Source organism: Babylonia areolata, chromosome 21 (assembly GCF_041734735.1).
Source record: "Babylonia areolata isolate BAREFJ2019XMU chromosome 21, ASM4173473v1, whole genome shotgun sequence".
Taxonomy (NCBI): Eukaryota; Metazoa; Mollusca; class Gastropoda; order Neogastropoda; family Buccinidae; genus Babylonia; species Babylonia areolata.
The window spans coordinates 227,501-240,732 of record NC_134896.1 but is presented as its reverse complement, the minus strand read 5'-3'; the positions used below and the strand labels follow the sequence as shown (position 1 = coordinate 240,732).

The 13,232-nt window shown below is 39.4% G+C and overlaps 1 protein-coding gene across 1 annotated transcript in view; it reads right to left on the bottom strand.

Moving 5' to 3' along the window:
* The window catches only part of LOC143296354 (cathepsin L-like), a 64,702-nt gene extending 53,009 nt beyond the window's left edge, over positions 1-11,693 (bottom strand). Inside the window, 5 exon segments of the mRNA XM_076608232.1 lie at positions 1,488-1,604; positions 4,119-4,400; positions 6,507-6,524; positions 7,987-8,037; positions 11,425-11,693. Of these exon segments, the coding sequence (XP_076464347.1) occupies positions 1,488-1,604; positions 4,119-4,400; positions 6,507-6,524; positions 7,987-8,037; positions 11,425-11,598 (642 nt within the window). The 5' untranslated portion in view covers positions 11,599-11,693.
* Positions 11,694-13,232: the final 1,539 nt, after the last annotated feature.

Below are 13,232 nucleotides of genomic sequence, written 5' to 3'. Positions count from 1 at the left end.
CCAGCTTAGCAAGGTTAAACATTTTCTCAATCTTCATTCTAGGAAGCTATTTTTTCACGCACACATTCTATCTCTCATAAACTATGCATCCACGTTGTGGGATAATGCCAGCGAAACTAACCTCAAACACATCAGTCGCTTGCACAAAAGAGCTCTAAAACTGATTAAACTAAAATCTAATACTTTGACAGATAATGACTATAAAAATTTAGACATTCTTCCGGTCAAAAGTCGACTGTTACTTAACAAATGTATGTGTATGCACAGTATAGCGAATGGAACGGCACCAAAGAAAATAACCCAGAATTTTATCACTAATGAAAATAGACACACTCACAAACTATCTTTTCCACGACCCCGAAACAATTTATATAAATCTAGTTTAACATATTCTGGGGGAACGATATGGAATGGTTTACCTCCTTCTTTAAAGTCATGTCGTCTAAAGCAACCATTCAAAAAAGCACTTAAGAAATATTTGATGGAAAAAATATGATCCCTTGATCCTTCGATTTGACTATCATTGTATCTGCTGTCTATATACTTGTCTGTCTATTTTTCTAACTTTAAACCTTCTCTGTCCTTCTGACTTTCTGTCTCCTTTCCATCTCTCGACTGTTACCTTTACCCATCTGTCTGTTTCTCTCTCTCTGTCTCTGTCTGTCTCTCTCTCTCTCTCTCTCTATATATATATATATATGTGTGTGTGTGTGTGTGTGTGTGTGTGTGTGTGTGTGTGTGTGTGTGTATGTGCATGTATATATATGTAGCTTTCTCTCTCGTTTTTCCTCTCTCTCTTTTCTTCCTGAATTACGTTAATGATGCAAGAGTGTCGCATTGCATGTTGTAATCGTGTCAGTATCATATGTAAATTTATTGCTTTTTACGCTTGTATTATTTCTGTTGTTGTTGTTGTTGTTCTCGGTAGAATTTTTGTGTATTTCTTGTAATTGTTTATTTCCATATATCTTTTCCAGACCCCCACTTCCCCCATTTCTTCCCTTTTAAATTTAAAAAAAAATTTTTTTCTTCTCTTTTTTTTTTTTTAAGAGGGCAGGATGTAAAAAAGCTGTATAAGCTTATTCTTTTACCCTCAATAAAGATCATTTTGACTTGACTTGACTTGACTTGACTTGACAACCGAACACCGGCTTAAAACATAGACTGACTTTGTTTACACCAGTGAGTCAAAAAATGGTGTCTCCCTGTCACTGTTCATATAATGATACATGCTAAAGATGATGTAACAATGTTTAAAAAAAAAAGTAATAAAGACAAAAAAGATTGCAATGAAAAAAATAGATGAATTAATAACAATCACAGAAAGATGTTACTAGTTTTGTTGAAAGGATGATGTAATAATGACTTTAAAAATATGATGGTAATAATAATTATAAAAAAATGAGCAATAATTATTATAGAAATTTAAAAAATAGAAATGAAGAAAAGATGTTGGTGAGGATGATGACAGCGTGACCAGTGGTTACCTGGGCATCATCAGAAGGTGTGCACTCTGCCAGCAGTTTGCCCTTGTTAGCCGGTGAGTTCCGGCACTGGGTGGTTACCATGGATACTGTGAAGCGGTACATCATGCCACTCACCACCTGCGTACACACCGCAACAACGGTCGTCATGACAACAATGACATCAATGACATTGACACACAACAATGACATCTCTGCCCATGACAACAACAATGATAATTGATAACATTTCCAGCAGAAAAATGTTTTAAATAAGTTAAGTAGGCAAGCAATAGTCCATAAAAAAACATGACAAATTCAACCATTTTGAGTCCACGACAATTTGTCTATTTCAGCATGCTAATAATCATTCATGGAAATTTGTCAACAGCAACAAAAAGTATTTCATATTTTTTTTATAATCAAAATGCCCAATTCATTTTTAAATCAAAACGTCCAAATCGAATTGCTTTCAGCTATTGTCAATTACATCTCCTTTTTTTCAGTGCAGATCTGGTGCAGTATACATTGATCAGTTCACATGTTTTGACACCTCTTTGAAACAATCTGAAACTGAAACTTTCAATTTCTCCACCTGGAGTGGAATAGTCTTTTATCCAGGACATGATTCGGACTGGAACCACCTGCCAGAGTCTGCACTAGTGGATCACAGTATATCATGTGTAACTCAAATGTCTTAAAATCAAAACGAGAGTCAGTATTTTGGGGTTTACTTCAGCAATATTTTTGTTATTCTAAACACATGGTACATTAAAAACACCACAACTATTTCCAGTATCTTAAATATTGACAATATATCAAAAACTCCTTGTCTTTGTCTGAAATCATGGTGAGATACTGGACATCTAAAACTCCACAATTTAGACAGACTATTTCTGTGAACAATCTGACACTACAGAAAAGTACAGATGTTCAGATAAAAACAGCCATCACTACCACAAGTTGTTTACATTCACAGCCAACATGACCAGTATCACCATCACAGCTTCTAACACAAACTTTGAACTGACAGACTGGAGCAAAGAAATTGCTGATAACACCTTTTTTTTCCTTTTGCAATTTGACAAGCTGAATGAAATGATGACTAATGCTGATTTTATCAGGATCTCTTCTCCACAAGGAGATTGTCAGACCTCTCCAACCCTTGTGTCACCAACCTCCACAAGGACATTGTCAGACCTCTCCAACTCTTGTGTCACCAACCTCCACAAGGACATTGTCAGACCTCTCCAACCCTTGTGTCACCAACCTCCACAAGGACATTGTCAGACCTCTCCAACCCTTGTGTCACCAACCTCCACAACCACCCTCTTTCCCATGCATCCTCACCCTCAATCTAAATCCCTCCCCCCCCCTCCCCATTCCCCCCATGACCTGTTCACCCATATTCTTTCCTTTCTTCGCTCCTGCCTTCTGACCCTTAACCCTCCACCCCACTGCCATCACCCCCCTCCCTCTCCCTAATGACATACAAAGCCACATTCTTTCTTCTCTCCTGCTCCTGACCCTTAACCTTCCACCCCCCTGCCATCACCCCCCCTCTCCCTAATGACATACACAGCCACATTATTTCCTCTCTTCTCTCCTGCCTTCTGACCCTTAACCCTCCACCCCCCCCCCCCCCCCCCCCAATCATCTCCCTCCCTCCACTGAAGATAAGTACAGCCAGAGACTCTCCCCTTTTCCCTTCCTGCATCCTCATCCTGACCCTTAACCCCCCCCCCCCCCATTGTCTCCCTCCCTCCACTGAAGATAAGTACAGCCAGAGACTCTCCCCTTTTCCCTTCCTGCATCCTCATCCTGACCCTTAACCCCCCCCCCCCCCATTGTCTCCCTCCCTCCACTGAAGATAAGTACAGCCAGAGACTCTCCCCTTTTCCCTTCCTGCATCCTCATCCTGACCCTTAACCCCCCCCCCCCAATCATCTCCCTCCCTCCACTGAAGATAAGTACAGCCAGAGACTCTCCCCTTTTCCCTCCTGCATCCTCATCCTGACCCTTAACCCCCCCCCCCCCCACTGTCTCCCTCCCTCCACTGAAGATAAGTACAGCTAGAGACTCTCTCCTTTCCCCTCCTGCATCCTCATCCTGACCCTTAACCCCCCCCCCCCCCCTTGTCTCCCTCCCTCCACTGAAGATAAGTACAGTTACAGACTCTCTCCTTTTCCCTCCTGCATCCTCATCCTGACCCTTAACCCCCCCCCCCCCCCCCCCCCCATTGTCTCCCTCCCTCCCTCCACTGAAGATAAGTACAGTTACAGACTCTCTCCTTTTCCCCCCTGCATCCTCATCCTGACCCTTAACCCCCCCCCCCCCCCCCATTGTCTCCCTCCTCCCTCCACTGAAGATAAGTACAGTTAGAGACTCTCCCCTTTTCCCTCCTGCATCCTCATCCTGACCCTTAACCACCCCCCCCCCCCCCCCATTGTCTCCCTCCCTCCCTCCACTGAAGATAAGTACAGTTAGAGACTCTCCCCTTTTCCCTCCTGCATCCTCATCCTGACCCTTCATCCCTACCACCATCACCCACCCCCTATCCTGATGATATGTTCATCCACTTTCTCACCCCTCTTATCCCCCCCCCCTTCCCTCCCATCGACCCCTCCCAATCCTCCCTCTGTCTCCAGTGGTGACCTGTTTGGTGACGTTGGAGACATCCTCGGGCACCATCCTGAAGAGGGCGTTGGACATGCCGTTCAGCTTCTCCACGGCAAACATCATGGCCTCCTGCACCTCATCACCGCTGGCTGCCTCCTCTCCCCCCAGCAGGTGGGGCTTGACCCTGGGCCTGGCCCTGGGCCGTTCCCCTGGGGTATGGATGGCAGGGGGTGTGTGGGGGGCATGGGGACTACAGGGGGTGGCCGGGTCACAGCCACCTTCGTCATGACAGGTGATTTTGGCACACAGCCTCACCTCCTGACACACACACACACACACAACGCTTTTATTCATTAACAGTAACAAGAAGTAGATATAATATATATATATATATATATATATATATGTATGTATATGTATACATACAAGTTGTTCGCACTCTCTTGGTGTCTTGGGCTCTGCTCTTTGCAGAAAGCACTGAGGTAAATACCCAGACTGGTAAAACATAAAAATATCAACAACAGTAGACTTGGCATGTCTTTAAAACTTGTAATATGAAAGCAATTTTCGCTGTATAACAGCTTCTTCAGGCAAAGGAACCTTGTGAAAATTTGCTGCTTTTATATTACAAGTTTTAAAGACAAGCCAAGTCTACTGTTGTTGATATTTATCTATACATCTATATATCTCTCTATATATATCTATATCTATATATACATCTATTAGCTAGCTGGAGAGAGAGATAGATAGGTAGACAGAGATAGATATATATACATAGATACAAAGACTAAATAGTGAACCAGACATTGTGATATGACAGACTCCGTATATATCTTTCCAACATTCAATTTGTCTTATTTTATTTTACATCATTTTGTCTTCACACAATTGATTCAAATACTTTGACCTTTTCTCAACAACTTTTCACTTAAACTCACAGTCTTATTCACCACACCTTGCACTTCTAACTCAACTCATACTGACAACAACATTACCAATGAAAACATCAAAACTGGTTCAACAATGCAACAGTAAAAACTTTGAAGACCAGAAGTTTCACAATGAAAAGGTCTTGTGTTTTGAGGCAGTATCTTCTAATGAGATTTCTCTACTTCTCATGCAAATTAAAATTGTGTTTCTTATCAAAGACAGGTGCTTGTATTCATTCACACACTCAACTTGAACATTATTGACTTAATCAAATCAGCGATTACCACATAAGATTTCCTATAAAAAAAAAATATTAAAAAAACCCAAGAAAAACAAACAAACAAAAAAACAAATAAACAGTTATCATTTCCTTCGATTAATTACTAGACATTTATTATTCAGAATCAGATAAAGATGGTTTTCCCTACACCAACACAACTATATCTGAACATTGTAATAGTAGGAAGAATCACAATTTGTAAGGACTGCAACAGCTGTGTCATCACAATATCTGACTAACAAAGATGGGTCAGTAACTTTGTGTAATTACTGTAAGTTGCATTGTCAGTTGCACTGAAGATGAAGTGAACATGGGATAGAACAGTGGCTTGAGGATAACCAGACAGAGCACATGCGTACCACCATGGGTAAGACTGTGTCACTGAGGGGACAGGGGTGGGGGTTGAGGGGGCATAGTGTGTGTCACTGTGTGTGTGTGTGTGTGTGTGTGTGTGCACGGTCTGTGAGTACATCCATTTGCCTGTGAATGCATGTGTATAAACATGTACGTGTGAACAGACAGGAGAGAGTAAAAAAATAGCTGTCTGGTTACACAAGCAGTACAACCTATGTAAAGTGGAGAAGCTGTGAACAAAGTGATAAAATGAAATAGCTGTCTGGTTACACAAGCAGTACAACCTATGTAAAGTGGGGAAGCTGTGAACAAAGTGATAAAATGAAATAGCTGTCTGGTTACACAAGCAGTACAACCTATGTAAAGTGGAGAAGCTGTGAACAAAGTGATAAAATGAAATAGCTGTCTGGTTACACAAGCAGTACAACCTATGTAAAGTGGAGAAGCTGTGAACAAAGTGATAAAATGAAATAGCTGTCTGGTTACACAAGCAGTACAACCTATGTAAAGTGGAGAAGCTGTGAACAAAGTGATAAAATGAAATAGCTGTCTGGTTACACTAACAGTACAACCCGCGTAAAGTGGAGAAGCTGTGAACAAAGTGATAAAATGAAATAGCTGTCTGGTTGCACAAACAGTACAACCTGTGTAAAGTGGAGAAGCTGTGAACAAAGTGATAAAATGAAATAGCTGTCTGGTTACACAAACAGTACAACCTGTGTCAACTGGAGAAGCTGTGAACAAAGTGATAAAATGAAATAGCTGTCTGGTTACACTAACAGTACAACCTGTGTAAAGTGGAGAAGCTGTGAACAAAGTGATAAAATGAAATAGCTGTCTGGTTACACAAACAGTACAACCTGTGTCAACTGGAGAAGCTGTGAACAAAGTGATAAAATGAAATAGCTGTCTGGTTACACAAACAGTACAACCTGTGTCAACTGGAGAAGCTGTGAACAAAGTGATAAAATGAAATAGCTGTCTGGTTACACAAACAGTACAACCTGTGTCAACTGGAGAAGCTGTGAACAAAGTGATAAAATGAAATAGCTGTCTGGTTACACTAACAGTACAACCTGTGTAAAGTGGAGAAGCTGTGAACAAAGTGATAAAATGAAATAGCTGTCTGGTTACACTAACAGTACAACCTGTGTAAAGTGGAGAAGCTGTGAACAAAGTGATAAAATGAAATAGCTGTCTGGTTACACTAACAGTACAACCTGTGTAAAGTGGAGAAGCTGTGAACAAAGTGATAAAATGAAATAGCTGTCTGGTTACACAAACAGTACAACCTGCGTAAAGTGGAGAAGCTGTGAACAAAGTGATAAAATGAAATAGCTGTCTGGTTACACAAACAGTACAACCTGTGTAAAGTGGAAAAGCTGTGAACAAAGTGATAAAATGAAATAGCTGTCTGGTTGCACAAACAGTACAACCTGTGTAAAGTGGAGAAGCTGTGAACAAAGTGATAAAATGAAATAGCTGTCTGGTTACACTAACAGTACAACCCGTGTAAAGTGGAGAAGCTGTGAACAAAGTGATAAAATGAAATAGCTGTCTGGTTACACAAACAGTACAACCTGTGTCAACTGGAGAAGCTGTGAACAAAGTGATAAAATGAAATAGCTGTCTGGTTACACAAACAGTACAACCTGTGTAAAGTGGAGAAGCTGTGAACAAAGTGATAAAATGAAATAGCTGTCTTGTTACACAAACAGTACAACCTGTGTAAAGTGGAAAAGCTGTGAACAAAGTGATAAAAAGAAATAGCTGTCTGGTTACACAAACAGTACAACCTGTGTCAACCGGAGAAGCTGTGAACAAAGTGATAAAATGAAATAGCTGTCTGGTTACACAAACAGTACAACCTGTGTCAACCGGAGAAGCTGTGAACAAAGTGATAAAATGAAATAGCTGTCTGGTTACACAAACAGTACAACCTGTGTCAACCGGAGAAGCTGTGAACAAAGTGATAAAATGAAATAGCTGTCTGGTTACACTAACAGTACAACCTGTGTAAACTGGAGAAGCTGTGAACAAAGTGATAAAATGAAATAGCTGTCTGGTTACACAAACAGTACAACCTGTGTCAACTGGAGAAGCTGTGAACAAAGTGATAAAATGAAATAGCTGTCTGGTTACACAAGCAGTACAACCTATGTAAAGTGGAGAAGCTGTGAACAAAGTGATAAAATGAAATAGCTGTCTGGTTACACTAACAGTACAACCCATGTAAAGTGGAGAAGCTGTGAACAAAGTGATAAAATGAAATAGCTGTCTGGTTACACAAACAGTACAACCCGTGTAAAGTGGAGAAGCTGTGAACAAAGTGATACTCACACTCCTGTTAGGGATGCCCTGGTACACTCTGTAGTTGGTCACACGGAACAGCTGGAAAAAAGAACAATAATGCCTCTCTAAACAGCAGAATTCATATCACTGAAGAAACAAAACCTTTACATTTAATCAGCCTTAAGCCATCAACACAATCCACCATCACTGCTATGAAGACACCACACCACTAATAATGCCACTGAATGCATTTATCATGTTGTTTTTATCAACAGCCAGTCCTCCCTGTTGGCCTAGTGGTAAAGTGTCTGCATAGGAAGCAAGAGAATCTGAGTGCACAGGTTTGAATCCAACAGCTGCCAGTATTTACTCCCCCTCCACTGGATCTTGAGTGATGGTCTGGATGCTAGTTATTCAGATGAAATGATAAACCAAGATCCCATGTGCAGCATACAGTTTGTGCACATAAAAGAAAGAATCCACTTCCATAGGAAAACAAATAAAATTGCATGCAGAAAAAAAACAACATGGTGGTGCTCTCAGTGTAGCAACATGCTTCCCTGGGGAGAGCAGTCCAAATTTCACAGAGGGAAGTCTGTTGAGAGAAATGAGTAGTACAATGCAATTCAATGCAATGCATTCTTGTCCCTGTGGCTATTGACATAGCTTTATGAAAAAGTCACAAAATGGTCAGAATAATCAATGCCACCCACCTAAACTGAAAATCCAACAAAGGTAATTGTATCCCCTCTATTTTGTAAAACATTCTATTCTTCACTGGGTTTTTGGTGACAACACAAAATGTAATCAGGAAACAAATGAGGGAAACTTTACCTTTTCAACTGTCAACTGTGTCTGTGATGACTGTCAAGTTTCAAAGAGGCCATGATAATTACCAAAATCCTTTTTCATGTTTCCTAGGATGTTGGGTTGTTGTTTTTTTCCAACAAAACAAACCAGTGCAAGAGGAAGAATGAAAGGAAGGAAAAAGACTGACATGGATTTTTTTTTTTTTTTAACCACACACACACACACACACACACACATATATACACACACCACCACCACCACCACCACCACAACAACAACAACAAATTACTCATCAGCTTCAAGTCCTCTAGAGGTATAATTTGGCATTCATAAATACTAGCCAGGCTGCAACACCGACAGAGTGTTATTCATGCTTCACATGACTCCTTGTCAGTGACATTTGACACCAGTCTAACGAGAAACATCCGGCTCCTAAAAGTCTTATGACTGACTGCAGGGTCATCACGTCACACAATGTACACTTCCTTTCAAACAATTTGTATCTTAACACACAGACACACACACACACAAACACACACACACACACACACACACATGCAATCATGCATGCATGCATGATACAAGCACACATTAAAATACATCAATAAATTCAACTGACTAAGTGCTATTCAAGCCATGAACACTAGTTTATTGTGCTGGTTGGACATCTAAATTCAAGATGGCGCACTACCCAAGTTCTGTGTTATCCTGAGCAAAATATCTGGAGCGCAAAACAATTTTATGGTAATGATGCAGTGTCTCACAAGGAAAAAATGCAGTCAGTAAAGTTCTACTGGTGTTCACAGTCAACAACTAAAGGTATTCACCAAGCACTCAATATAGATGGGCAAACCGCCAAACCCACCCCCTTGCACAGGTCTTGTGAGCTACTCAATTAGTTATTCATTGAGTTTGTCGATTAGGTGTGTGTGTGTGTGTGTGTGTTCCTGTGGTAATGCCTGTACAGATTGTGTGTGTGTGTGTGTGTGTGTGTGTGTGTGTGTGTGTGTGTGTGTGTGTGTGTGTGTGTGTGTGTGTGTGAGAGTGTGAGTGTGTGCGCGTGCGTGCGTGTGCGTGTGTGTGTGTGTGTGTGAACAGAATAGAATAAATTTTAATGTCATGAAACCTTAGAGTTTACAAGACACAAGTATATATAAGTAAATAAATGAATAAATAAATAGACAAGTAATTAATCAATTAACATCATAAATTGGAAAAGAATTCTTAAACAATTTTTCCTAATCTTGTTTGTAGATACTCATCATCTGTTAGCATTAACTGACAGGGTATATTTCCTGTGTTATTTGAATTTTGAATATCTTTTATAAATTGTTCCCTGAAGCTTTATAATTAATGCAATGATCAAGAAGATTGATTTAGTTTTCCAATATGTTACAACAGCTACACAATCTGTCTTCTCGTGGAATATCTAAATAACTACTCTTTTCAATTTCTATGTCATGTGCGCTTATTCTGAGTTTTGTTAAAGCTTGTCTGTGTTTTGTATCTGATATATATTCAAAAGGTAGGTTTCAGTTTTGTACTCTGCTACAATCTTAATGTAAAATTTAAGCTTTAATGTTTTTTCTCCTTTATCTTTCCAGTAACTATTCGTTTTCTAATTTTTGAGACATCACATATTTTAGTCTATGTACGCTGAATGTGAATTGGTGTTTCCAAATCTGATCAAGGCATATAATTTCAAGTATCTTTCTTACAAATATCAATCATGGGGAAGTTGCATTTTCTTGTTGGTACAGGGACTTATATAATTTGTTGATGAGAGACGTTTCTGGTAATTGAATTATATAAATCCAATATGTAATGATTTGGCATATTATTTCCAAACTTATTGGGAGTCTACCCAATTCACCTAACATTGGAAGCACCATAAATGTTTTGTGTATTCCAAGTATTTGCTTACAGAATTTAATGAGTAATTTTTCATGACGAAACATATTCAATAAGCAGTCATCAAAAAGATGTGTTAAATCGAAAGAATCACCTGGTTTGATTTGGTAAGGCAACCATATCTCCACCCCATAAATCCATATTGGCATTATGACAGTATCGTACAGCTTAGAGTTAGTACTTGCATTAATGTTAATATTTTTGAATGTTCTTCGTAAAGTATGCAATGCTTTGTTTGTTTGGTTAGGTGTTACTGTGCTCTTATCAGGATTCCACTTTTGTGGAATATAACTCCTAAATATTCATAATTAGCTGTTTGTATTATATCTTCCCTACAGTAAAAATATATTGGTATTTTTGTGTCAGATCTTGTAAAAATTACCACTTTTGTTTTTTTCTCTGCCAATTTTTAGTCCCCAACAATGGCAATATGTTCAAATTATGTAATTTTTGTTGTAATCCAGACCTGTTAAAGATAGAATAACCACTAAACCAGTGTGTGTGTTGCGCGCGCAGACGTACGTGTGTGTGTGTGTGTGTGTGTTTGTGTGCGTGCATGCGTGAGTGAGTGAGTGAGTGAGAGAGAGAGAGAGAGTGTGTGTGTGTGTGTGGAATACCTGTGTGGATGATGGCCGTTTCAACATAAAACAGAAAAGTATTTATGAAAATCAAACAAACAACAACAAAAAAAGCCCACCAAAAACGCTTGATCATCATTCAGGCCCCCAGGCCACACGGCGCGCGGACACACACTCACTCACTCACCCTTTGCTGTTCCACCTTTCTGATGGGCAAACTCCCCAGCTGCCCGTTCGACTCCAACACTGGACGAAGTTTGGACTGAACCACTGGGTCGTCAACATCTAACGGCTTGTAGCCCCCAAGCAGAGCCCCCAAGGCCCCGAGAGGCAGCAGATAGAGAAACAGAAAGTTCTTCATCACTCTTCGCTGATCCAATGGGTGGTGGTTTTAAAAATGGTGTGTCTGTGTGTTCGTGTTCCTTGTTGGTAAATAAAGTCATGCGATCAACATGTCACGTGATCCGTAGGCAAGCCCTAAAACAAGGAAGAGTAACTCTTGCCAAAGAGTAGTTTCCCTGGACAGTTTTTTTTTTTTACGTAATGATTTTTTTTTTTTTAATGTGGGCAAGTCGGGGAACTCAAACATGTCTGTGGGGTGCTTTCATAACTGTGAGACTGCATATTGGATGCTGTGATTGTGTGTGTGTGTGTGTGTGTGTGTGTGTGTGTGTGTGTGTCTTTATTTACATTTATTTGTTTATTAGTTTATCCAATATAATCATTATTTTTATTCACATTATTTTTTTTACTTTCCCTTTTTGTGTATTTCATTTGATTTCCTGCTCTATTTGTTTAATTATATTTATTCTATTTTCATTTTATTTTCGGTATTACTCATCATTTTGAATTATTCGTTCATTAATTTAATGACACCCATTTATCTTATATCTTATTTCACTTTATTTTTCACATAGTTGCAGTTGGGAGCGTCCAAGAATCGAACCAACAACCGACTTTCTGATTGCGAGCTTGGTGCTCAACCAGCTGAGCCATGCAGACACCTGAACAATGCAAATAACAACACTGACAACAAAAACAACAACAACAACAAAACCGACAAAAACACAAAAACAAAAAAAGAAAACAAACCCAAACAACAACAACACAAAACAAAGAAGAATAATAATTATATCTTCACTATTGAACTGTGCTCAAAACTTGCATTTACTGAAAACCTGCATTTGCTGCTGAAACCATTCGTCAACTCGAGTCAGTTCTGTGAAAATGAAGAAGATAACCAGTGCGGAAGGATGGTGAAAACGAGAAAGAAGAGAGAGAGAGGGTGGGAGTTAGAGAGACAGATCAGAAGACGACGACGAGATGAGTGACGATAAGGAGGAGAATGAAGAAAAGAATGATTGAGAGACAGATGAAAGGGAGATGTGGTTCCTGTGAAGAAGTGGTGGAGGGAGAGGGGCGGAGTGGTGTGTGTGTGCGCGTGTGTGTGTGTGTGTGTGTGTGTGTGTGTGTGTGTGTGTGTGTGAAGAAACAGAACAGAAATAAACAGGTCAAGAATGAAAGAAAAGAAATAAATGAAAACAAGAGAAGCAAGGCCTTCAAGACTCACTTGTGATACACTTTAAAAAAAAATCTAATCGTTAGAATGTGTTCTGTATTTGTTATTATAAAGCTTCGCGTTAAAAGAAAAAAAAAGTCCTAACCAGATTCGAATTAAGTCCCCTAGCATTAATTACAGAGTAATTTCCTTTTTTTACTATCTGCACCAAAACGTTTGCAAAATAAATAAAACTTTCATGCTTAGCAAAAGAAGTTCCTGTTTGAACAAAAAATAATAATAATGACTGCTCTTGTTGTTGGGTCAGAATATCAGATCAAAATGCCAAATTTACAGAATACAAAAAATATAAATATAACAGTAAATGCAGTTTGCATATAATTAGGCTTCATTTTTTATTTTTTGTGCCCATGCCAGAGGTGCAATATTGTTTTAAACAAGATGACTGGAAAGAACTGAATTTTTCCTATTTTTAT